The sequence below is a fragment of the Octopus bimaculoides genome, chromosome 9 (assembly GCF_046866305.1).
Source record: "Octopus bimaculoides isolate indiv1 chromosome 9, ASM4686630v1, whole genome shotgun sequence".
Taxonomy (NCBI): Eukaryota; Metazoa; Mollusca; class Cephalopoda; order Octopoda; family Octopodidae; genus Octopus; species Octopus bimaculoides.
In genome coordinates, this window is record NC_142936.1 from 19,680,411 (window position 1) to 19,706,455 (window position 26,045).

General features: G+C 36.5%; 1 protein-coding gene and 1 long non-coding RNA gene across 2 annotated transcripts in view; one reads left to right on the plus strand and one right to left on the minus strand.

The window, feature by feature from the left end:
- Positions 1-9,746: 9,746 nt before the first annotated feature.
- Positions 9,747-26,045, minus strand: part of LOC149134003 (uncharacterized) — a 34,781-nt gene continuing 18,482 nt past the window's right edge. Inside the window, exon 2 of the long non-coding RNA XR_016243070.1 lies at positions 9,747-11,066. This is a non-coding gene — a long non-coding RNA (uncharacterized LOC149134003). The remainder of the gene's footprint in view (positions 11,067-26,045) is intronic.
- On the plus strand, positions 14,555-24,964 carry LOC106876196 (tRNA dimethylallyltransferase). Its single transcript, XM_089357242.1, has 6 exons — positions 14,555-14,888; positions 15,664-15,741; positions 19,236-19,345; positions 21,152-21,269; positions 23,469-23,537; positions 24,845-24,964. Exons 1-6 carry the CDS (start codon positions 14,870-14,872, stop codon positions 24,892-24,894), a joined length of 444 nt encoding a protein of 147 aa, XP_089213368.1. The 5' UTR covers positions 14,555-14,869; the 3' UTR covers positions 24,895-24,964.

Consider the following 26,045-nt stretch of genomic DNA (forward strand, 5'->3'; position numbering starts at 1 on the left):
ATTAATCTTCCACGATGTCACTATATTGTGTGTGTGTATATATATATATATATATATATATATATATATATATATATATATATATATATATATATATATATATAAATCGTCGTTTTAACGTTCACTTTTCCATGCTCGCATGGCTGAGACAAAATTTGTTGAGGGGAGATTTTCCAACGGCCGGATACCTTTACTGTCGCCAACCTTTGGCTGTTTCCTAGTAAGGTAATAATATTTACCATGACCAAACATGTTTTCACGGACGACTGGGAAAAAAGGGCACCACTGTCGCACGAAGTCAAGGCAATAACATACAAATATATACAAACATATCTTAAATAATACAGTTCTATATTTAAGAGATGAGGAATTAGTTACATTATTTACATTTGACGCATAATAATAACATCGAAAAATACCTTAGGAATGAGAACCCAGGTTCGAAATTTCCCCCAAGACACCTGATGAAGGCTGGAGGGTATACCAGCTGAAACGTTGTGTTAACAACAAACAAGATGAGGACAAATATCCGTCAAATGTAAATATCTTAACCAACCTAAATTTTGCTTATGCCTAAACACTACTTAGCGCTAACATTTCCTATTCGTTTTAGTCAGTTGACTGCGGCCATGCTGGAGCAACGCCTTTTAGTCGAAGAAGTCGACCCCAGACTTATTCTTTGTAATCCTAGTACTTATTCTATCGGTTTGTTTTACCGAACCGCTAAGTTACGGGGACATCGGTTGTCAAGCGAAGGTGGTGGGGGGGGGGGGACAAACACAGATAAACACACACACACATATATTTATATATACATACGACAGGCTTCTTTCAGTTTCCGTCTACCAAATCCACTCACAAGGCTTTGGTCGCCTCGAGGCTATAGTACAAGACACTTGCCCAAAGTGCCACCCGGAACCATGTGGTTGGTAAGCAATAAATATGTGTGTGTGTGTGTGTGTTTGAAATAGCGGTGTAAGAGTGTACGTGATATACGCTCACGTGTATGCCACAATATATTAACGCTTATGTCGATCTATGTAAATTTATTTGGCTTCTCTGAAATATAAATATTAACAAATATTACAGACTTCATCTAGACATAAGGCGTGGCTTCTTTGCTCGTCATCAGCCTGAAGTAGCACGACCAATTCTCTTTATTACGATAATACATATCTGACATAGAGGGGACAATACAGGACACTAAGCTGGCTGAAGATGCCTGTCAACCTCTCACAAATATATATATTTCTAGTGAAAACGCATTCACTGATTACAAAAATTAGAAATGATCTAATTATAAATCTCACAGAGGGACTTAAGCAGCAGTGTTACGATAAAACAGTTGTATACCGTCAACTTAATGTGACAGTCCCAGAGATTTATAATTAGATCATTTCTAATATATATATATATATATATATATATATATATATTGACTAGAATGAAAGCATCTCATCTCGAAGCGGTATATAAAACACGGTAGAAATTGCACCCAAGCCCATATAATCCTTGGTTTCGAGTTCGATCCCCCGAAAAGACCAAATGCATAATTTATACGTGAAAGAGTAGGCGTGAACAATAAATCGCTTTTCATTTAATAACCCCATCCGCCACCCCCAACGTCCTTCTCCCCCTCCCCATCTTCTGTATTCTTCTTTTGCTTGCGACATCAAATCCTAAGTATGTTGTTTACAGCTTTTATCTCCTCCCTAGCACTCACTCCGCACCTCATTACATCTGTGTTTGTATGTGTGTGTTGGGTTTTTCTAATTCAACAACCTACATTTGACAAAATCTCGAAGTCAGTCATTTTAAAGAATAATCACTTAATTTTAGGTCGCGCATGGAGCCTTTTATCCAGTCAATATTTTTCGTTTTACACCCCCCCCCCCCGAACCCTTACCCTAAACCCTTACTAGTGAAAATGATATAATTAAACAGGGGATAACACACTTGACACCGAACAGCAGTAACTGTATTCAGCTGAATAGACGTCAGTGATTGGTTGAAATTACAGAAATACGACAACTTTAACATGAAATAACTTGCGATGTACAATTTTTTGTTAAGAAGGTTAAGAGAAGTTGTTGTTTTATATGACACATTCTACCAGTGTCCCAAGTTTGAAAGTGTTTTGTTAAGAAAACAAATGTTGCCCGTCAAACCCCAAAGATCCCGTATGTATGTATGTATGTATGTATGTATGTATACACGCGCACGCACAGAGTAAAAATAAGAGAGATAACTATAGGCTTTCTTTTAGCTCATTTACCTCAATCTGTTTTGTCTGAAACTCAAATGATATCCAAAGTGAGGTTAGGAAGGCAGCATGACTATCTAATTTCGTAAACTAACCGCAATTCCGTCATTGCATCAGATGGCTTCTTCATATAGCATCTACCTTACTATTTCGTCATCAGTTCTTTCCTATTAGTTAGTTTCACTCACAGGAGTGCTACAGCCAGCAGGAGTTTCAGTGAAGGATATCAATCCCCAATACTGATTTTAGTCGGGTACACCTGATATTCATCTCTATATGCCGAACTGTTAAGTAAAAGGGACAGCTTAAATATACACAAATAAACTTCGATCTACCAGATAATACTCAAAAAGTAGCTTGCTTACCAACCACATGGTTCTGGGTTCAGTCCCACTGTGTGGCACCTTGGGCAAGTGTCTTCTACTATAGCTTCGGGCCGACCAAAGCCTTGTGAGTGGATTTGGTAGACGGAAACTGAAAGAAGCCCGTCGTATATATGTGTGTGTGTGTTTGTCCACCTAGCATTGCTTGACAACCTATGCTGGTGTGTTTATGTCCCCGTAACTTAGCGGTTCGGCATAAGAGACCGACAGAATAAGTCCTGGGGTCGATTTGCTCGACTAAAGGCGCTGCTCCAGCATGGCCGCAGTCAAATGACTGAAACAAGTAAAAGACTAAAAGAATATCCTTTTCCTCCACCAGCTCAATTACTTGAGCTGGTGAACAAGCGCACTATTAGACCACTAGGTATGCTCAGACACCTGGTTAAGTTCTTGCTTTGGAAATCGGGATAGATAGAGCTTTTAAATATAACAGACCCTAAAATTTAAAAAATTGTGCATGTTCTCTGATATTGACTGGGTCATTATTATAATCGTTAACTTTGGGTGTAACTTCTCGACAAAAGAGAATACTCATATCCCTGTCGGAGCAACCAGCGAATTCCCGCTGTTGTCTGTTTTTTAATTCGTAATCTGATGGGGACAATGTTCGCTGTTGTAACAGTTTATCTTGGGCAGTGGTGGTTCTCAACCAGAGTCCATATGTCCCTTGAGGGTCCATATAAGATTCTGTTGTTAAAAACTATGTGCAACAAATTGGTTATACTTCTACAGTGTTCAAAACATTTAGACAATTTTTTAATACAATTTCTAATAATATTTAATTCTAAAAACATAATCGTTTTTTTTTTAATATCGAATGTAGCTTCTCGACAAGAGAGAATACTTGTATCCTGACTGTCGGAGCAACCTAATGTATCTATGTTCTTGGAGATAGTGACGATGTTGGCATTCCCGCTGATCTGTGTAAAATGTGTGCGTGTGTTTGTTTCGGTCTTTATTTCCATTTCAGCAGAAGGCCAATAATTTCCAATAAGGTCTCAGTTCCCTAGGTAAAGGACTACGTTTATTTCGGACATACAATGTCCTCAACCATTTTTGTTTTTTTTACCTATGGATCCCTTTGGTTTATATATTTCACTTTCGATCCGACGGAAACATCTTTTAACATCCGAAGGCTGTAAGATGTCTAACTCGCGTACCACCTGTAGAATCCTCCATGTTCAGCTCCGCCGTGCTTATCGCCAGACTAGTGGGTCAAATAATCGATTCAATGGCTAGTTGAAGGCTACTTTCAAGAGTAACATCAGCTCTTCAAAAGTGGAATAAATCGCTGCCAAGCGTTTCACTATGGCATTCTTGCATTCTCACTAACGGAGAAGAAATGCAAAACAATTACAACCAGGAGAAACGAGTAAAGAGACATGCTTGCAGATTCAATACCCCCGTCTCTCCAACCAAATAGTCGCATATCTACAACCCCCAAGTTGAACATCGAAGAGTGAAATATATTGTGAAGAAGATGGCCGCTATTAAACTCGATGGATTCAATCAGTTATTAGTGAGCAATAATGTAAATAAACCATTGTTTGTGATTGCTATAAAGACATTTGATTAATAAGACCTCCTTACAAGTAGGATTTGATTACTATTTTATTGATGTTTAAAAACTAGTTTTATAGAAACTTATTTCAAAATTAACTATGTAAAATGTTAGAGAAAAAAAACCTAGTTGTTTCTTGCAATACATACATCTACAGAAAATTTTTTTCAGGGGCCCTTAAAATACTACTGTAGGCAATTTACTATTTTGTTGCATGGACCCCCAAATATCTTATATGGACCTTCAGGGGCGATATGGATCCTCGTAGAGAACCACTGATTTAGATAGATGATCTCCCAATCATATACTAAAAATATGTACAAGGGACTTTTTGGCAATAATTAGACAGGATTAAGTTGTTTTTTTTTTTGTTTTTTATACCGAAATATTTCCTTTTTATTCATGTGTATGTGAAAATATTTTTATAAAATTCGTGTCTGTAGCTCTATAGATTATTTTTTATTTCACTTTGACATAAAATGGGGTCAACTATACCACTTTGAAAGCTTTTGATGTATTTCAATAGAAATTGTTTTTTCACGCGTATAAGTTCTTTTACACACACACACACAGGTGTATGACAACTTGGAATCAACACATTGGTATTTTAAGTAAAAAATCAAACCGATACATGGTAAACAACCCCCTGTTACAAAGAGGAAAGAGAAAAAAAAGATAAACTTTCACTGTCTTCATCCCGTTTGACGCCTTGTAAACAGACTTTCAGGTTTTGAAAGATGGTCAGTCTGTCACACACACACACACACTCTCTCTCTCTCTCACACACACACACGACTTCCTTTGCCAGCCCATTACACGCCACTAAGTACTTGAACAAAAAGATTAAAATATTTTAAGTGGACACGGTAAATGGATGGGCTTGGTTGCTTAACCTTTGTGATCTTCTTGTTGGCTCGGTTAGTAACGAAAGCGTGGGAGGGATGATGGCGACGGCGGTGGATCTCTCGGATGAAGTCTGTTTGACCATTGGTCAAATTTTTGATGAGTCATCACATTCATTTTATTCACTGGCGATAATGAGTCTGTCAGCACGATTTTTTTTTCTTTTATTCTTTTATATATATATACTTTTTTTCGTCTTGTTCCGCATCCCGCTACCACACCCATATACCCCACAGAAAACTATTTTAATAACAACAATTAAGAAAAGAGGAGGGTTGATTAAAGACACAGAGAGAAAGAGAACGGAAAGGAAAGTGTGTGTGTGTGTGTGTGCGTGTGCATGCATTCTCAAGGTTGTCTTTACCAAGTCTATGGGGATTTGTTTTGAAGAGAATGATTTCAGCAGAGTTCTCTCTCTCTCTCTGCTGTGAATCCGGTTCTTGCTTTCATTGTTCAACCACTGAACTTACTTGTCCAGCTGCTTTCTCTTTCAAACTGTCCGGAACGCACTTAATGTTGGCTATCGTCGTCTTAACTTGTGGCTGAGATCTGACGCCTATAATTTAAATACCCTTCGCAGCAGGCATAGTGATATGTGTGTCTATGTATGTATATATGTGTGTGTCTGTATATAAATACACACACACTCACACATTATATATATATATATATACACACACACATACACACAGAAAGAGAGAACCTATTAAGCGCTACAGAACGACCTTGTTTTGACACTCAATCACTTTTGTCATTTGATCGACATTAAATTCTTCTACAACTTCCCTATTGGTACCAAACTGGATTTACCACGGTTAGCAAAAAAAAAAAAAAAAGATAAAGAGCAATAAAACTTTAGAATGTAAGCACAAAAGGGTAGCGAGCTGGCAGAATCGGTAGAGCGCCGGGAAAATGCTTTGCGAAGTTTCTTTAGTATCTTTGCAATCTAAGTTCAAATCCCGCCGATGTCAAATTTGGCTCTCACCCCTTACGGGTCATCGTCATCATCAGTACCATCAGTTAACGTCCGTTTTCCATGCTGGTATGAGTTAGACGGTGTTTGTCAGGAGCGGTATTTCGCCCGTCGCCACGTTCTGAGTTCAAATTCCACCGAGGTCAACTTTGCCTTTCATCCTTTCGAGTTCGATAAATTAAGTACCAGTAAAAAACTGGAATCGATATAATTGACTAGCTGCCATCCACCAAAAATGTCAGGCCTTGTGCCTATAGTAGAAAGGATAATTAATTATTATTAAAGGATGTGTTGCTTGTTTATCCCCAGGTCAACTTTGATGGAAAGTATTCTAATGATGACCATTTCATGATTTTTAGGTAGCTTGCTTACCAACCACATGGTTCCGGGTTCATTCCCACTGCGTCGCACCTTGGGCAAGTGTCTTCTACTATAGCCTCGGGCCAACCAAAGCTTTGTGAGTGGATTTGGTACACGGAAACTGAAAGAAGCTCGTCGTATATATATATATATATATATATATATATATATATATGTATGTGTGTGTCTGTTTGTACCCCCAACATCGCTTGTCAACCGATGCTGGTGTGTTTACGTCCCCGTAACTTAGCGGTTCGGCAAAAGAGACCGATAGAATAAGTACTAGGCATCCAAAGAATAAGACCTGGGGTCGATTTGCTCGACTAAAGGTGGTGCTCCAGCATGGCCACAGTCAAATGACTGAAGCAAGTAAAAGAGTATAGTGCTACGCAATGTAAACCATAAGTTTGCAACAGTAAATAGTTCTATGTTAGGTTACTCATGTTTAAGAGTATAAGTATCAAACTATCGAGATGTAGACTTGTCTTATATGCACTTCACACCATGAATGCAGAGTTGAGATACGAACTTCTAAAAGGCGTCCCATGATTTTACTTAGCTTTTACTCAGAATTTTGTGTATGTGCTGTCGGAGATACTTGAACCAATACGCGCGCTCAACACCATCCCTAAAATGGTTTGTAAGTGTAAGGAAACCTTTTAATAAATAGCCCCGTAGGCAAATTATATTACAGGATAGCTTAGTCACTGGCTGTGAGAACTGATCCTGGACTCTGCTTGTCCAATTCGTTTGTCTATAAAGTATAGGTAACTATAATGTAGGTACATCATGTAGGTGACTATAATGTAGCTCACCGTTTGTATTTCATTGCATTGCGGTACTGAGTTAAAGATCAAATATCCAAAAGAATGAAATGGGGTGAAAGTAAAAAAGAATTTTTAATTGAATCAATTAAAACGGTCAGTCTGATATCTGATTTGTGTGTTGAAATTGTGAAGAAATCTTGGTCAATAACTGACGAGGGATGAGTGTGTCCACGTCTGTCGTATTTTTTCCTGTTTTCCCTCAGTACCTTTGTCGTCTTCCTGTTTCACTTCCCGCGCGTGCACACACCTATATGTATGGTCTCTTCAGCAATGTGTAACTACACACGTGCTGTTGGCGATTTCTTTTCCTTCTTTTGACTTTTCCCTTTCACCGTTCCGACCAAGAGTTATGCTCGAAACGTCAAACTCTTCTCTCATTTTACCGAACGTCAACACACTACATTCCTTGTACATATCCTCTTGCTGTCCGTTAATTTTATTCGTTTATTTGAATTATATATATATATATATATATATATATATATATATATATATATATATATATATATATATATATATATATATATATATATGTATATATATATATATATATATATATATATATATATATGTATATATATATATATATATATATATATATATATATATGTATATATATATATATATATATATATATATATATATATGTATATATATATATATATATATATATATGTATATATATATATATATATATATATATATATATATATATATATATATATATATATATATTCTTTTATTCTTTTATTCTTTTACTTGTTTCAGTCTTTTGACTGTGGCCATGCTGGAGCACCGCCTTTAGTCGAGCAAATCGACCCCAGGACTTATTCTTTGGAAACCTAGTACTTATTCTATCGGTCTCTTTTGCCGAACCGCTAAGTTACGGGGACATGAACACACCAGCATCGGTTGTCAAGCGATGTTGGGGGACAAACACAGACATACAAACACATACACACACACACATATATATATATATATATACGACAGGCTTCTTTCAGTTTCCGTCTACCAAATCCACTCACAAGGCTTTGGTCGGCCCGAGGCTATAGTAGAAGACACTTGCCCAAGATGCCACGCAGTGGGACTGAACCCGGGACCATGTGGTTGGTAAGCAAGCTACTTACCACACAGCCACTCCTACGCCTATGAGTTGGATTTTTAACACGCCCCTTTGAAGGATTTCTTTTCCTCAGCTTGTTACAATATATATATATATATATATATATATATATACATATATATATATATATATATATATATATATATATATATATATATATATATATATATATATATATATATATATATATATATATATATATATATATATATATATATATATATATATATATATATATATATATATATATATATATGTATATATATATATATATATATATATATATATATATATTGTAACAAGCTGAGGAAAAGAAATCCTTCAAAGGGGCGTGTTAAAAATCCAACTCATAGTATTTAATGTAATATTGTAATATTAATAAAAGTAAATTATTGGGTTGTCAATAGTCTCTCTCTCTCTGTATGTATATATATACATATACATCACTGTTTTTTTTACCTTGATTAGTTGAAACCTGATCGCGGCAAACAAGCTGCTGGCTCTTCAGAGCTGTTCTAATTGACAGAAAACAACATCACAAACTGCTTCCGTAATGTGTTTCCACCAGCTTACATTATCTGAAATCTTTACTTGATTATCTGATATACTTTTAACATCATTATAAAAATATATTTGTTTACATCTGCCTCATGTTCGATGTTTGTTTACCACAAAGCCTGGCGAATCTTACGTGATACGGTTTCTGTTCTTTATGTCATCCACTAGATGGTAAAACATTTCCATACCGTCATTAGAGAGATACTGACTCAACAGTTCTCTGATACGTAGACAATATAAACCCTTTAACATCCAGAAGAACTCTGTCAAATTTAACGTGTATTTATTCACATAGGCGCGGCTGTGTGGTCCTTGTTCGTCCCCTCTTTGTGGTCCTTGTTCGCCTTTATGGCAAATATTTATGAAATAAAGAAGCTTGCTTCTCTAGCACATGGTTCCGGGTTCAGTCCCACTGCGTGGCACCTTGGGCAAGTGTCTTCTACCAAAGCCTTGTGAATGGATTTAGTAGATGGAAACTGAAAGAAGTCCGTCGTGTATGTGTACCCACCACCACTTGACAATCGGCGCTGGCGTGTTTACATCCCCGTAAATTAGCGGTTCGGCAAAAAGAGACCGATTGAATAAGTACCAGTCTTTAAAAAGTATGTACTGTGGGTCGATACATTCGACTAAAAATCCTTCGAGACGGCGCCCCAGAATGGCTGCAGTCTAATGACTGAAACAGTTAAAAATAGAAGTTAGCTTTGAATTATTTACATCACTGAAGTCTCGAAGGTATGTGTAGGAGGCAGGATCTGGCTGGTCGGAACACAAAACAAGGTAGAATATTTGCGCCGGATATGACCGGTTTAAAGAGATAAAACCGCTTCGTTCGATTTTAACGTCTCTTAGAAAATAGTTAAAATTCATAAATGATTCGTCCAGCTGTTTAAAACATACATCCGTCGAGATCCTATTTAGTCTTTTGTCGGTTTGTTGTTTTTACTTGTTTAAAATGTCGAACTGCGGCCAGGCTGGTGAAATATTTAGTAAAACATTTCAACTCCAGTAGTTATTTTTTTCTTTATTTGGCACTTATTTATCGGTTTCTTGTACCGAATCGCTATGTTTCGAGTACGTAAAAGAACCAACAGGCGATGATGAGGGGATAAATACAAACACGACACATACATATACGACGGGCTTCCACACAGTTTCCGTCAACCAAGGTACCGTAGAGTGGGACTGAACTAGAATCCATGTGGTTAGCAAAGCGAGTTTCTTAACCTCACAGCCATGCCTGTGCCTGAACCAAATTAAATTATTTCAATTTCTTGTAGTCTAAAAGAATCACAAGTACGTCATAGAGGGATCCCAGTTGCTCCGCAGATGAACGTCTTCAAGACACCGAATACACTTTACTGAGTATTTACATAACCGTAACTTGTTCTTAGATCTCAGGGTGACTCTGAATTCGTAATCGAATTAAATAGTTCTGCTGTGACAAGGGTCGTCTTATCAGCATCACAGACCCCCAAGTAAATTTATAAACTGGGCGCTATAGTACCTGACAACAAGTCACAGCATTCATAGATCAGAACTGAGCCCGTAAACCAATGCACTAAGTCATATAGTATTTACTTATTAACAGCAATCCACGATATATTGGTCCCCTAGATCCGTAAGGACCTCAAGTAACTGGATATTTTGCCCATGACTTAAAGATGTAGTCACAGCCAGGTCACATTTTACTAGTGAAGGCTTGGCCATATAGTTATAGTTATATTCGCTTTGCAACTTCGTGGTTTCGGGACCGATGCTGCTGTGCACCGCCTTCGGCGCGTATCTTCTTTCATAGCCATGAATTGACCAGTATTTTGTGATTCGAATATGGTAGATGGAAACTGTACAAAAGCCTGTTTCTCAAACACACTTAATCGCTAAGTCCTCCACTGCTAACTGGACCACCAGCATGGTATATAGTTACTGTCTGATTTTTGTTATTATTGCGCCAGTAATGGTGGATGTCCTGTGAAGAGCTATAATTATGAAAATATTTCAATGTTTTTCTCGTAATGATATCTAATATGGATGGCAATGAATACTGCATTCCAAAAACTTCCAATTTGCGTCTATCTTCAGATTTTAGGATCGACGTTTCCGGGGCGTAGGCTGCGATTAGAAAAATAAAGGTATTGTTAAGCCTAAGTTTGAGTTGTGAGCTGAAGTCCCCCAATCCCACCTCCTGTTCTAGATCGTATTTCGAAGACTTCCAAACGTTGTAGATGCTAGTGAGTGAAAGCTGTCTTTTCACGTTCTCTAATCCATTTAGTTTTATTCTGTCGCGAAACACAAACGTCCTGACGTGTTCTGCTTTAGAACTAACTAGTGTGAGTTTGATAATTTTTTTGCTGAATACATCAGCCATTGCTTTGTATTCGAGAGTATGACTTGAGAATAAAAGATATTTCGCTCTTTCATAGGCCCGTAGACCAAAGGTGCCGATTCTTCTATGCTCGCAGAATAGTGTTAATAGTATCGGTGTAAAGGATCTTGCGTGGAGGCGCAATGGCCCAGTGGTTAGGGCAGCGGACTCGCGGTCATAGGATCGCGGTTTCGATTCCCAGACCGGGCGTTGTGAGTGTTTATTGAGCGAAAACACCTAAAGCTCCACGAGGCACCGGCAGGGGATGATGGTGAACCCTGCTGTACTCTTTCACCACAACTTTCTCTCACTCTTTCTTCCTGTTTCTGTTGTGCCTGTAATTCAAAGGGTCAGCCTTGTCACACTTTGTCACGCTGAATATCCCCGAGAACTACGTTAAGGGTACACGTGTCAGTGGAGTGCTCAGCCACTTGCACGTTAATTTCAAGAGCAGGCTGTTCCGTTGATCGGATCAACTGGAACCCTCGACGCCGTAAGCGACGGAGTGCCAACAACAAAAAAGATCTTGCTCTGACCTAGTAGAATCTAGGTGTGCCATATATACATATATAATTTATGGTTTTAGAGAAATCTCTATTAATGCTGGAGAGTCTTGAAGAACGTGTTATAATTTTTATACACAAGTATGATTAATACAATAGTTTCCAAGCGAAGTGCATTCATGTTTTTTTTTTTTATTATTAATCTCCAGGCCCATGAAGTTGAACAAAAAAAAAACAAAACAAGAAAGTGAACACTCCTAGCATAACCTTTTTTCTCTTTGTTCTTTCTATTTCAAGTGTAAATTTAAAAAAAAAAATTACGCAGTCACAATTAAAGATCTACCTGATCGCATTCTTATAAAGAAAGTTTTAAGCGCTTCAATGGCTTCCACACTTCGGCCCGTTGTCGAACACGGCCTTTCACCGGACACTCAACACTAGGTATATATTTGCACGCTGCATGAACACTTACAGCTAGGAGATTGTAAATCTTGCTAAGATATATTCATTGTACTTCACGAATGAATAATTAACTGTTCAACAACTTTTTGTCTGTGTATCGATCATACAATGGGCGTAGGTCTGAGCAGAGTATAACAGGCAGGGATGCACTATTGTACTATCCTGATTACTTTAACTAAAAGAGCAGGAATCAGTTTTGTATTCTCCAACGAAATTTCATGACAAGGCATATATAGCGTTTGTCAGGGAAGTCACTAGCAGTCATTTTGTCAATTTGATGGCACAAAAGGCAAAAATATGTGAACCCCTTCATCAAATTTAAAGGTTGGTTACGATGAGGGGATATTGTAGGTTTTAATCGAAAGACCGAGGATTGTTGCCGCGCATTCAAAATTATTCGTAGGGTATAAACCGAGTCATCACGAAGAAAATTATGCGGAATACATATTGTGGCACCAAATAGTTAGGTGTATATTCCAGCCAGAAACATCGCAAATAGCGTTGGAGCAAGTAGTATACGGCCCTATTCAGGTAGCATTTAGAAAGGACGCCGAGCTAAAATTCCCCAAATAGTCCGATCATCTTGGAACTACCTTACAATCTCCTCATTTTTTTTCGAACAGTCATTATCTTCCAAGCTATCTTAAAAGTTATCGAAAGCTTTTTATAAAGTTGATAAGCACAACGAAATGCTGTTTTATAACGTTTTCTTGAAATTGTCGCAATATCATTGGTGCTCTTAGACTTAGAAATCAGGAAGAATTCGCTTGAATAACTTTAGCAATTGCCCAGTGTCTCGCAACATTTTTAACTTGTTGGTCAAATTCGCAGCTGTTACCTTCAGTAATATGCACTTCTAAGCAGATAGTGGTATTATCTTTTACTTACATCTCCCTTAACCTTTTGCACAGAGACGTTATCCACATGTAACCTAGACTCCACTCACACCAATCTGCTCTGCTTCCATGGAAAAAACAAACAAAAGACATTGAAAACATTCTAATGGTATCCTGTCAGTCTTGTCTCTTTAAACAGCACAAAGACTAAACATACCAAAGTATAATCTTGTACTTCCTCCCTCAAAGTTACATTACAGTCACTGATAATCTTTCCCAGATATTTCGACTTCACAGAGTAAAAACTGTATCCCAGAGAATATTTTAACACAATAACCAATGTACAATCTTGTACGTTTAATCAGTGATTTTCTCACCGCTATTTCCGCAAGTACAGTGACGTTTATGATTCGTTGATGATGACACGAGACCGAAACATGTCTGAAGTTATTCCTCGTACTTGCCGAAATAATATTTGGTCACAGACTAATATTGCTTTTCTTTAGCCACGTAATTATTTCTACTTAGTTTTTTTTTTTTTTTGGCGCGCTCTGCATTAAATACACGTTAACACTAACTTAGATACCGTTATAGCTGTTAATGTATTAAATGATGCATTACGTTCAGAGTTCAATTTTCATCGAGGTCGACTTTGCCTTAAGTATCAGTTGAGCTCTGGGGTTGTTGGCTTTGTATCAAAATTTGAAACCAAATTACGATAATAATCGTCTCTAACGCAGAGACCAGCAGTTTTGAGGGGAAGGGGTCAGTCGATACCATCAACCTTTTTATTTCACAGATACTTTATCGATCTCGGAGGGATAAAAGGTAAAATTGACATCCGCGAGGAACAATCATTGCAAGGCTTTAACTATTCTGTCAATTCAACGCCTTTTTCAAAGTTATTGCAATGATGGCAATCGATATGGGAAACTGTATTTACCTATTGCATTACGGACTCAGTTATCCGACCCATATACACACACGCCTGTTCTGACGGAAACGTCGACTATTACATCAAAAAGATGCATTAGAAGAGTATAAGTCATTTCTGATACTTCACAGGTAATTTAATTTTATCGTCGCCTACAAGGATGATAATCAAAGCTGAAGTCGGCGGAATTTGGTCTCAGTACGTTACTAGATACCGCACTAAGCATTTTATCGATCTGTTTGGTACAAAACCTAGGTTTTCCAGGAAAGTGTTAGATGATTTAACTGGTATTTATTTAACTGATATCTTACACTTTGCCTGAATTATATTATTTTACTGGTATTTGTTTATGAAGGCTAGTATTAAAAATGTGATTAATACAGACAACAGATCGGTAACTATAACTACAAAAATAGAAGTTTTTAACGAATTTTAATAGCATAGTCATGCGAAAGCAACACTAGAGAGATTATAGTCAAAGGGAAGTAACTCTAAAGGGATTTTTGTCTTTTTTTTTTTAATGCTGTTTGTCGGTTGACTCATGCGTGCGAAATTTTAACTGGCAGAGAAATCTTGACGTTCACAGAATGTGTTCTCGGTAGAAAAGAAGTGAACGAGAAATATTTATGAAATTATTGACATTTGATTTTTAATGAAAATCGAATCAGTTTTTGAGATATATATTGTTTTTGTAAGGAATAACGAGTGGAGAAGAATTGGATACACTAAATGGCGATCTCCACCCGATGCACTCACGCTTTCTTTAGAGAAAGTAGAAGATAGCTATAAATGAGAAATAATATCTCTCAGAACCGATGTTTGTAGGCAGTGTTGGTGAGTGAACATTTGCCTAATTGACAGACGGCCCTCTTTTGCAATAGCGAGTCTGAAGTTACTGGTTGCACTACAGCACTTCCCACTACTCTGTGATATTAACAAATAGTTAAAAATAACAACCTGAGTCAATCTCTCTCTCTCTCTCTCACACACACACACACACACAACACAGCTGTGCAGTCGTGTGGTACTTTATTTAACTTAAGCGACATCAGTGACCAAGACAAACATGTAACAAGTGTTTAGTTTACTTTGCATGCAATATCAGTAATATTACTAGAACTGAGTCAATATTTTGTAGTACTGAGCGGCCTCTAAAACTTCATTCAGGCTTAGAAAAAAATTTCCTCAAATCATTCACTGAATGTAAAATGTATGTAATTAATGTCTCGTAATCATAAGAAACGTTGCAATATGTTACAGATGTGACATTTCTTGTAGAGGGGAAACACCTTTACAGCACTTTCTGCTGCTCTATTGATATAATAATGATGATGATATTTTACAATACCAACTCAGTATTCCATAGCAATAATCTGCAAAATGCCACAGAAGACTTATTTCTAAGGTTTAGCTATTCTGATTCTTAGGATCTATTTAGAATCCAAGTGAAATAGTTCCTAATAAGAATCAGAATTAGATCAAGAATTTGGTTCATTGAGAACTGATATAGCCAACAAGTTGCAAAATAAAACTAAATTTGAGTTTCATGAATTGAGAAGAAAAGTTTGGAAGTTGAAATTGACTACCTTTTATATTTCTTTTTGAACAGGTGTTGAAGCTTTAAAAAGAGTGACTCGCAAGTATGCAAGAAAGCAGGTTCGCTGGTTAAACAACAGGCTTCTAAAACGTAAGTAGTTGGTATTGAATAGCAACATAGATACTATGTCACAGAGTTTGCTGATGAAGTGCTTATGAGATAAACAATAAACACACTCTGTAAAGTGGTTCGTGTTAGGAAGGACACCCAGCCGTAGAAATCATGCCAAATCAGACTGGAGTCTGGTGCAGCAATCCACCTTACCAGCTCTGGTCAAACCGTCCAACTCATGCCAGGATGGATAAAAGGCGTTAAATGATGATAATGATGCTTCACTCTATCCTAGGATATTTCATATTCCATTATGTTATAAGGTTGTATAACTCCAGATCAGTCCTGATTGAGTAGACCTATAATATGTATTTATAGGTGTGTAAGTTAGTTACTCAAACGACTAAGTGGGATACATACCTGAAGATATATCCTGTCTCTGCTTAATCCCCCCACCATTGTTTTCATCTAAAAGAAAGGGCTGTGCCCACAATGTACTTTGTAATCCCTCTGAGATCCAATATGGTTAAGTCCAGATGCCCAACATTCTGGATGGAAGAACTCATGTGTATGGCTATCATTATTGCAGTTGTTTTGCTGTGTGTATTTATCACTGCTCTATGAGCCAGGCAGTGTTTCTAATATGGTGTTGTATCATCTATTATAGTAATGAGCTGGTTTGTAAGTTTGTCTGAAATCATGCAATAAGGAAGTAGCAGTGTAAGTAAGAGTAAAAAAAATAGAAGAGACAAAATGGTAATAACAATGAGAGAGGGAGTGGTATCAAACAGCGCCTCTTGCTCTCTCTCAGCAAAACCCTTTTCACTTTATTGATGAACTCTGCCTCTATCTACAGATGCACGCACGCACACTCTCTCTCTCTCTCTCTCTCTCTCTCTCTCTCTCTCAACAACAACAACAACATAAGTAAATAAGATTTTTGGACCTCAAAATTATGTTTTCTGTATCTCTATGGATGATTGACTGTTCTGGAAGATTTTCTGTTTCAAAAATGTGCAAAGCTAATAGAATATAAAATAAATAAGTAGTAATTCTTAAGTCTTAGAATTAGAATATTGTCTATTGAAAGAAAGCTTGATAATATTGTCTGTTTAAAGAAAAGCTAAATATAAAATATTTACAAATACTTCCCGATACAGTGATGTTTGTAAACATTTATGACTGAAGAATTTTGCTAAGGTGGTGAAATTTGTCTTCAAGATCTTTATCTGTTTCAGGCGGTAAAGAGAGTGAGAGAGAGTGACAGACAGACAGAGATAGAGAACATGTAGATGTTGCTGGGAAAAATATGTCTCTGTGTGTATGCCATTAATGTAATCCTGTGTAATTTTGGACTTTGTATGGTTACGTATTGAAATATAAACAAACTGTATTGAAATATAAACAAACTAACACACACACACACACATATATACTCATTTGTTTTGAAGTTTGTGTTCCATTGTATTAAATATACTCATCCACTTGCTATGGAGATTGAATCAGACAGAAGGAGACAGTTAGCCAGAGAGAGACAAAGGCGAAGAACAGCCAGTCTAACTCAAGAAGAACTGAACACAAGAAGATTAAACAATACATTAAGGTTATTAAATCAATCACAAGAAGTGAAACAAGAGAGACGAACACAAGAAGACAGGCTCAAAGACGTCAAAATGAAAAGGAGCACCTAATTGCACAAAGGAGAGATATCCAAAGAGAGAGAGAGCAACACAAAAGCGCCAAGATGAAAAAGAAGAGCAAGCAGCAGTGAGGAGAGAATATCCAAGAACGAGAGCATCGCAAAGGCAACAAGATGAAATGGAAAAGGAAGCAGCACAAAGGAGAGAAATCAAAACAGAGAGAACATCGAGGAGAAAAATGGAAGAATAATGGTTAATACTGAAATGGACCATCCAAAACAAGGCGAACTCATTGCTGATAGGGTTTTCACTAGAAACGTGGTGTTGAAACAATTATTGAGATAAAAGTTGTAATGTTTTTATTTTAATTTTATTTTCTGCATCATTTTCATGCCCTCAGAAATGACATGCTCGACCTGGTTGGTAAAATGAGCACCATTCAAGTATCGGGGTTGATTTAATCAAATAATTCCCTTCCTACAAATTACCAGCATAGTATCTAAGCTGGAAACAATAATAATTATTATTAAGGTGGTGTGCTAGCAGAATCATTAGTATAACAAACAAAACACTTAGCAGCATTTTATCCATCTTACATTTGGAGTTCAACTTTGCCTTTCATCCTTTAGGAGGGTCGATGAAATAAACACCAGTCAAGCACTGGGGTCAATGTAATCAACTTCCCCTTCCCCCTAAATTGCTGGCCTTGTGCCAAAATCTGAAACCCCATTATTACCATCATTATTATTATTATTATGGAGACGAGCTGGCAGAATCATTACCATGCCAGACAAAATGCTTAGCAGCTTTTCATCCACCTAATGTTCTGAGTTCAAATTATCTTTCCAGGGGTGATGAAATACATATGTTAGGCACTGAGGTTGATGTAATCAACTAGCCCCTCCCTCACAATTGCAGGCCTTGTACATATAGTAGGAAGGATTATTATTGGTGCTATTTAAGCATGTGGTCTGCCACAGTATCCTGTCTACGCTGCGAAAGTACTTTTAGCAAGTGGTCTACCTTTTCTTACCCTCTTAACCTGAGTTAATTTTAACCATTACAATGCTGTTAACCCTTTCGATACCAACCCGGCTGAAACAACCTCTGGCTCTGTAGTACAAATATCTTGTTTCCGTAAGTTTTGAATTAAAATCTTCCACCAAACCTTAGTCACAATTTATGTTCCTAACACTAGCTGAATGATAACTAAGTTATTTTACTAAATTCTTTGTTATGTTTAAAATTAATTGAAAGAAACACAGAGCATCTCAACAGAAATATGGTAACAAAAGGCTTAAAGGATTTCTATAGGCATATAGATTTGTTTGTGGCATTGCTAAATGATGTAGGAAGTGTGTCTCATTAATTAAGATTTAAGTATAAGTTATTAATAAATCATTATTCAACATTATTCAAATTGTTTTTATCATCCTGTAGTATAAAGTTCTTATAGTGGAGGCAGATCACATGCTAAAGTGCAAAAGGGTAAGAAAAGATAGACCACATGCTAAAAGTAATTTCACAGCATAGGATACTGCAGTAGACTGCATACTAAAGTAGCACCTTATTACTATTATTATTATTATTATTAAGGTAGCAAGCTGGCAGAACCATTAGCAGTGGCATTTCGTCTGTCTGCACTTTCTGGGTTCAAATTTTACTGAGGTCATCTTTGCCTTTCATCCTTTCAGGGGTCAATAAATTAAGTACCAGTTGAACACTGGGGTGGATGTATATTGACTAGTACTCTCCCCCTATGTCCTCAGACTCTACATAGTCCAAGGTATATTTGTAGAGGATTTCTTTAAATCCTCTACAAATATTCCTGGCCTTGTGTCAAATTTGAAACCATTATTATTATTATTATTATTATAAACACTATTTACATAGGTTCACCTGATAATACTCCACCAGTCTATGCACTTGATGCAACAGATGTTACCCACTGGCAAAACAAAGTTCACAACCCAGCTGTGGAAGTTCTACAAGCTATGATGAAGGTAAGTACAAGATGCTTAAATTTGGAGATTTATCCATGGTAAACTGAAAACTACGTTTTGGTGTTCGTGAATGAATTATCAATTAATTATGCTTTCTTTATTACCTTAGCAAAGGCGGAGGTATTGTTTTCAGTCGTGTTTGTTTGTCCGTGGACAAGATATCTTCAAGAACTGCTGGATGGATTTGGATGAAACTTTCAGGGGTGTTTGGCCTCGTGATTGGCACAAACTGATTAGATTTTGGGATCGATCCGGCACCGGATAAGGATTTTGGATTATATTTTTCCTGTTTTTTTTTTTACTTAATTTTTGGGAGCAGTCGGGTTCATTTTTAGTGTTCTCGTTTGTGAGAGCAATCGAGTTTATTTCAGATATTCTCATTTTAAAAATCATCTCTGGCTAATTGTTGAGAGGACGTTGGTGTTGCCTTGACAGACGTTTGTGCTCTCCGAATGCCCTAATCTAATTTATTTTGTCTAATGATGCCGAGAATTGTACAAGGGGAATAACTATATACTTAACAGTAACTATTATGTAACCAACTGTAAAATATAAAATTGTTCAGTAATATCTTTTTTTGTCGTTTGTTTCGATCATTAGAGTGCGGCCATGCTGGAAGGCCTTTTAGTCGAACGAACCGACCCCAATACTTATTCTTTCGTTCTCGCCTGCCGAGCCACTCTAACTTACAAGGACGTAAACAAACCACCACCAGTTATCAAGCAGTGGTGGGAGACGAACACCAAGCCTCATGCACATAAATATATACAAATACATACATATACATAGAGTGGGGTCTTTCCATTTTTGTCCATCAAATCCAGTCCCATGGCTTCCGTCTGCCCGGCGATACAATAGAAGACACTTGCCCAAGGTGCGATGTAGTTGAAAACAAACTTCCTACTACATAGCCACGCCTGCGCCTATTATTAAATTTTTGTCTTATTTCCAAACGGTCTGGGATATTCCACAAGCGACTATCCTGAGATCATTTGTATGAAATATAGTTGTAGTTTAGAGTTGTGTCCCTTGCATCATTTTGATGATCCGGCTGATCTGCAATCGCCGATTGTATTCAGCTGTATTATTGTTGCTATTGTTACATATAGCTGTACACACTTCTGTATCTAAAATTTGGGTTATATTGAAAATTATGACCGAGCTTCTTTATTATAGTGGTTGTTCTATTTTACAGCACAAAGATGATATTTTTCGTTTTAATTTAGAAAACACTGGAAAAGATTAAAATAAACAGAAATTTTTTTTTTTCTGAAGCAGGAGTGGCTGTGTGGTAAGTAGCTAGCTTAGCAACCACATGGTTCTGGGTTCAGTCCCACTGCGTGGCACCTTGGGCAAGTGTCTTCTACTATAGCATCGGACCGACCAAAGCCTTGTGAGTAGATTTGGTACACGGAAACTGAAAGAAGCCCGTCGTATATATGTATGTGTGTTTGTCTCCCCACCATCGATTGACAACCGATGCTGGCGTGTTTACGTCACCGTAACTTAGCGGTTCGGCAAAAAGAGACCGATAGAATAAGTACTAGGCTTGCAAAAAATAAGTCCTGGGGTCGATTTGCTCGACTAAAGGCGGTGCTCCAGCATGGCCGCAGTCAAATGACTGAAACAAGTAAAAGAGTAAAAGAGAGTAACCCGGTAGACCTATGCAAATATCTTAAATTTTCAACATTTTGTAAAACTATATTAAACAGAAATCTGAACGTTTATGCATGTCAATAGATTCATTATCCAGCAATGTTTAACAAAATTGTTCTAAGACTCCTCAATGAATTTTCTCCTCTGCAGGATGAAATACCAGCAATTCCAACTGCACCCCATCTAGAAGAGCCTAAGAATAAACATGTGTTAAATGTTTGTGATATATGTGATGGAATTATATTAGTTACAGAAAAGGATTTTAAGAGTAAGTCTATTTTCTCTTTTTTATTCTTCCCCTGGAACACCATCAACAATGATACTAAATAATCAAATTGTTGAAGTAAGGAGAATGTAGGGATACAAACCAAAATAAATGATGGTTTTCCATTAATTAATAAATTTACTTGTACTGTTTTGTTGTAACACTACAGTGGCAACAAGGATGATTAAAAATGCCTGTCCGATGCTAAATAAACCTCTTATTAAAAAGAAATAACACACAGAAGAATGATTTCTTTTAAAAAGGCCCATCTGTTTTACCTATAGTCATCAACCATCAACAACATCAATCTTGGAGATTCATTGATAATCATATTTATTGCTGCTCCTGAAAACAGAAGTAGCACTTTCACTGGAGAAACACCTGAATCTCTGAGCCCTGCACCCTGTTAAGTGATTCATTACTCCAGAAATCCTTCAGAGGAACCCCATTTCAGCCATCTTTAACATTAAATTAGGGAATTTGTGTTTTCCACAAGTTACTTTCTGTACTAATTCAATCTCGTTTGAGCAATAAATATACCATGTTAACCTGTTTAGTCTTAGTGAACTTTGGTGAAATTGGTTTTTTTGTTTTTGTTTCTTAATAGGAAGCTGATTTAGCTTGAAATATATTTATATATATATATATATATATATATATATATATTTAGACAGATTAATTTGAATTGAACCCATCATAGATGTTCAGTAACCTATTTTTCTCTCTATCTGTGCCCCTACTCATTTAACCCTTTTGATACCAACTACTACAACTGCCCACTTCCTGTTCTAAAAACCTGCCATCAGAACTCCCTGTTAACTTATGATCCAAACACCAGTTTCATAAATCACAGTTATTTTACGAAATTCTTCATTATTTTCAAAAGCAATTAAAACAAAAAGCAGCATATTCAAAATGATGAATATGGTCTGATTGTTTCCTATTTTACTAACATGTGAAAACAATTCAGAAGTAAAATGTAAAACAGAAATAATGAGATGGCAAAATGTACTTAGTTTGTGCATATATATTTCTACAAGAACACATATTTCATAATATTACATTTGTGTTTAAGGCAGCAAGCTGACAGAATCATCAGCGTGTCGGACAAAAGCTTAGCAGCATTTCATCTGTCTTTACATTCTGCCTTTTATCTTTTTAGGGCCGATAAAACAAATACCAGCTGAATACTGGGGTTGATGTAATCGACTTACTCCTGGTCCCAAAATTTAAAAATCAATATTATATTTGTATTTCAGGCAGCAAGCTGGCAGAATCGTTAGTATGCCAGACAAAAGCTTAGCAGTGTTTCATTTTTTTTTTAATGTTCTGGGTTCAAATTCCACCAAGGTCATCTTTGCCTTTCATCGTCAATAAGATAAAAGCCATTTGAGCACTGGAGTCGATGTAATTGACTATCCACATCACCCAAAATTTCAGGCCTTGCACCCATAGTAGAAAGGAATATTATATATATGTGTTCCTATAACTACTATAATAGGAAATTAGCATGCTCGCTTGCTGTGCTGCCCTGGAAAACATTTATAGAATTGATTTTCTTGTAGCAGATCTGAAAATGGCAAATGAGGAGAGATCTAGAAAAATTTGCATCTCTAATCTAAATGTCACTCTCAGAGTATCCATAGAGTGAAATGTCATTTTTCAATAAGTAAATTAATGTCCCAGTGCTGCAACGTGTATTGTTTCTATATTTCATACATTTGACACAGTCCAATACATAGAAATAAAGAATTAATAAATGATGTATGATATATTACAAGTAATGCAATGCAGAATGTACAAGTAAAGAAATAATGCATTATATATCTGCTTGGTCACTCATTGAGCAGAGTGATGAGGTGAAAGCATGCTGAGCCCATAAACCCAGAGGTCCACTGATTGAAACTACACTCTGCAAAGAAATGGATACTATTTTTCATATTATACATCACATCTGAGTTATCTACAAATATACCAACTGTACACATGTACATATATCTACAGAGATAGGTACAAATTATATTGTGTAATGGAAATTTATACAGGGTCTAGGGGTCAGCAAATGACCAGGAAACACTAAAACCCAAGTAACAATGTAGCTATTTATCTTCTGATGTAAGTACACACATATATATATAGAGAGAGAGAGGAGATAAATACCTACTTTGACAAATATATAAAATGTTTGTGCTTTATTTTCAGTACATATGGCAAGCCGCAAACATAAGAAAAATTTGGCTAGGAAAAAAGCACTGGAGCTAAAAAATCAAGGTAAAACAATTTCAATCTGACAGAGTGAAGAAAGTGGGGATTAAGTTGATTAATAACAACTTGATATTTTATCAATCCTGGTAGAATGGAAAACAAGAGTTTGAACATTAAGCAGGCAGCTTGATTCCTTTTTCATTTTTGTGTATAAACCATGATCCTTGCCAAAATGTAATACAAGTACATGGCTCTTTTTGTAATATTAATTTATTTTAGAGGATGCTAAGGAATTTGAAGCATTGCAATATTCATGTCTTTCTAAGTATAGTAATGGGTTAAGATAGTGAAAAAGTACTGATTATATTAATCCAAGAATTTAGTAAAATAAGGAAAATTATTCTTGGAAAACTTTATGGTTAGATAAATGAATATCAATCAAACAAGATTCTTTAAAAATAAAATAGGTGTTTCTAATGGTGATGTGGAAGGTTAAAAAAAGACAAAGTCTGGCTAAATAACTGGAAAGAAAAGATATTGAACTAGCATTCATTGATGTATCTCAGTATTGGGGAAAATAAATGACAACTATTATTTCCATTTTATAGATAAATTAAAAGACAAAGGATGAAGAATTACACCAATTAAGATTATAGATGCAGAAACCATATGGTCGAAAAGGTCTCAACCACATGAAATGTGTGTGTGTCCAAGTATGAGAGGAATTAGTTGATTATTACTGATACTGCAAAATTTAATATACTTATACATCCTTGAGCAAGACACTACTTGACTCTCTGTCAGCATTATTTAATACAAAATGAACGACATCTTGTTAGAGAATGAATTGTACTGAAGGAATTAACTAGTTGCTTTAGAAATTAAATTCAGATCCTGCTATGGCTGATTTGTTTTACCTACATTTTACAAATTTACATTATTTGGAGGAGGAGTTAAACAAGGCCTCCAGAGCTTAGGAGCCAGTGCCATAGCATGTGTGCCATTTTTAGTAAAGTTGCAACAAACTGCAATAGAGTTTGAAATAAAGTACATAAAATCAACTTAATAAATCAAGGTTTGTGAGTAAGGAAGAAAAGGATTTCTGAATTTCAAACTATGGGAATGGAGTACTACTTTACTTTTGCAGTATAGGGTTACAGCAGCTTCCTTGACGAACGACACAATGTAAGGGAGAGAATCCCCATAAAAAACTTTTTTTTGTTCTGTACTTATTTATTTTTTTAAATCATCTATCAAATCGTTTTCTTCTGATAATGTAAGGTGATAACTTTCGTGTTATTTTTGCAAGAATTCCATTTAATTACGACCAGTAATGTTTAACACGCAATTATAATCAAAATTATATATTTCAGAAATCGAAAAGGAGAAACAAAGGGACGTAATTCAAGAAGAAACCCATTGAATATCGGCGATTTCCACAAAATTTTAACATATTTCAAAAATATTTTAGATAAATTTCTCTACACAAATCACATTCTTGTCGCCTTTTTTAATTATTTTTACTGGTTTCAAATGTCTAAATGTTCTTTGGTGTCTGAGAGGTAGCTCAATATTAAATGCCATAATGTATTTACTTTCTTCGACTAATATATGTGTGTATGTATATATAAATATACATTAAACTCCTCACTCGTATCACTATCGAACCAAGAGTTTAACTACAGTCTGTCCACAGCACTTAGCGTTACCTGCCACTCTTTGGATCTTCTAGATACCAATACCTTATATATATATATATATATATAAATAAGCAGGAGGGTAAATTTGAGGATAGCCTCAGATGCATAGAAGAGGTCTTGACAAATCTGGACCAACACATCAATATACTTTTCCTAGGCGACTTTAACCTCCCAAAACTTAAATGGCCTGAAGGTCACATCCTCTCTGGGATGTCACTGCATGAACAAAGCCAGGCAAAATCTTTGTTAGAACTCTCCAACATGCTGTTCATGGAACAAGTGATGCTCCAACCAACCAGGGGAAGCAATATTTTAGATCTCTGCTTCACAAACAATGTGAGCCTAATCCATAATGTGAAAGTAACACCTACATCTCTCTCAGATCATGACATTATAGAATTAACTATGTATGGTCCTAGACAACCCACTGAAACCCACCCCATCAGGTGGACTCAAGCGATATCCAGCCTGAATTTCCACAGGGCAGACTGGAAGTCGATTCAAAATCAAAACTGGCATGACAGCCTTTCTATACAAGACAATGACCTCAAACTAAGTAATTTTATGTCAACCATACAAGGCATATGCGCCAAATACGTGCCAAAAAGAAAGACCAGCAAACATGCCAATAGAATTCCCAGAGACAGGAAAATCCTTAGGAGACACAGAACAAAGGTCTCAAACCAGTTAAATAGAGAATTGGAGGATAGGCATAAAAACAAACCCCAAGGCTTTCTATAGATTTGCAAAAGAGACTGCTGCGGCACAGTATAAAATAGGACCCTATTCCTGCCTAATGGCTCACTGACTGCGGACTCCACATGGATAAGTGAAGTGCTCAGTGCACAATTCAAGAGTGTTTTCACTTCTCCTC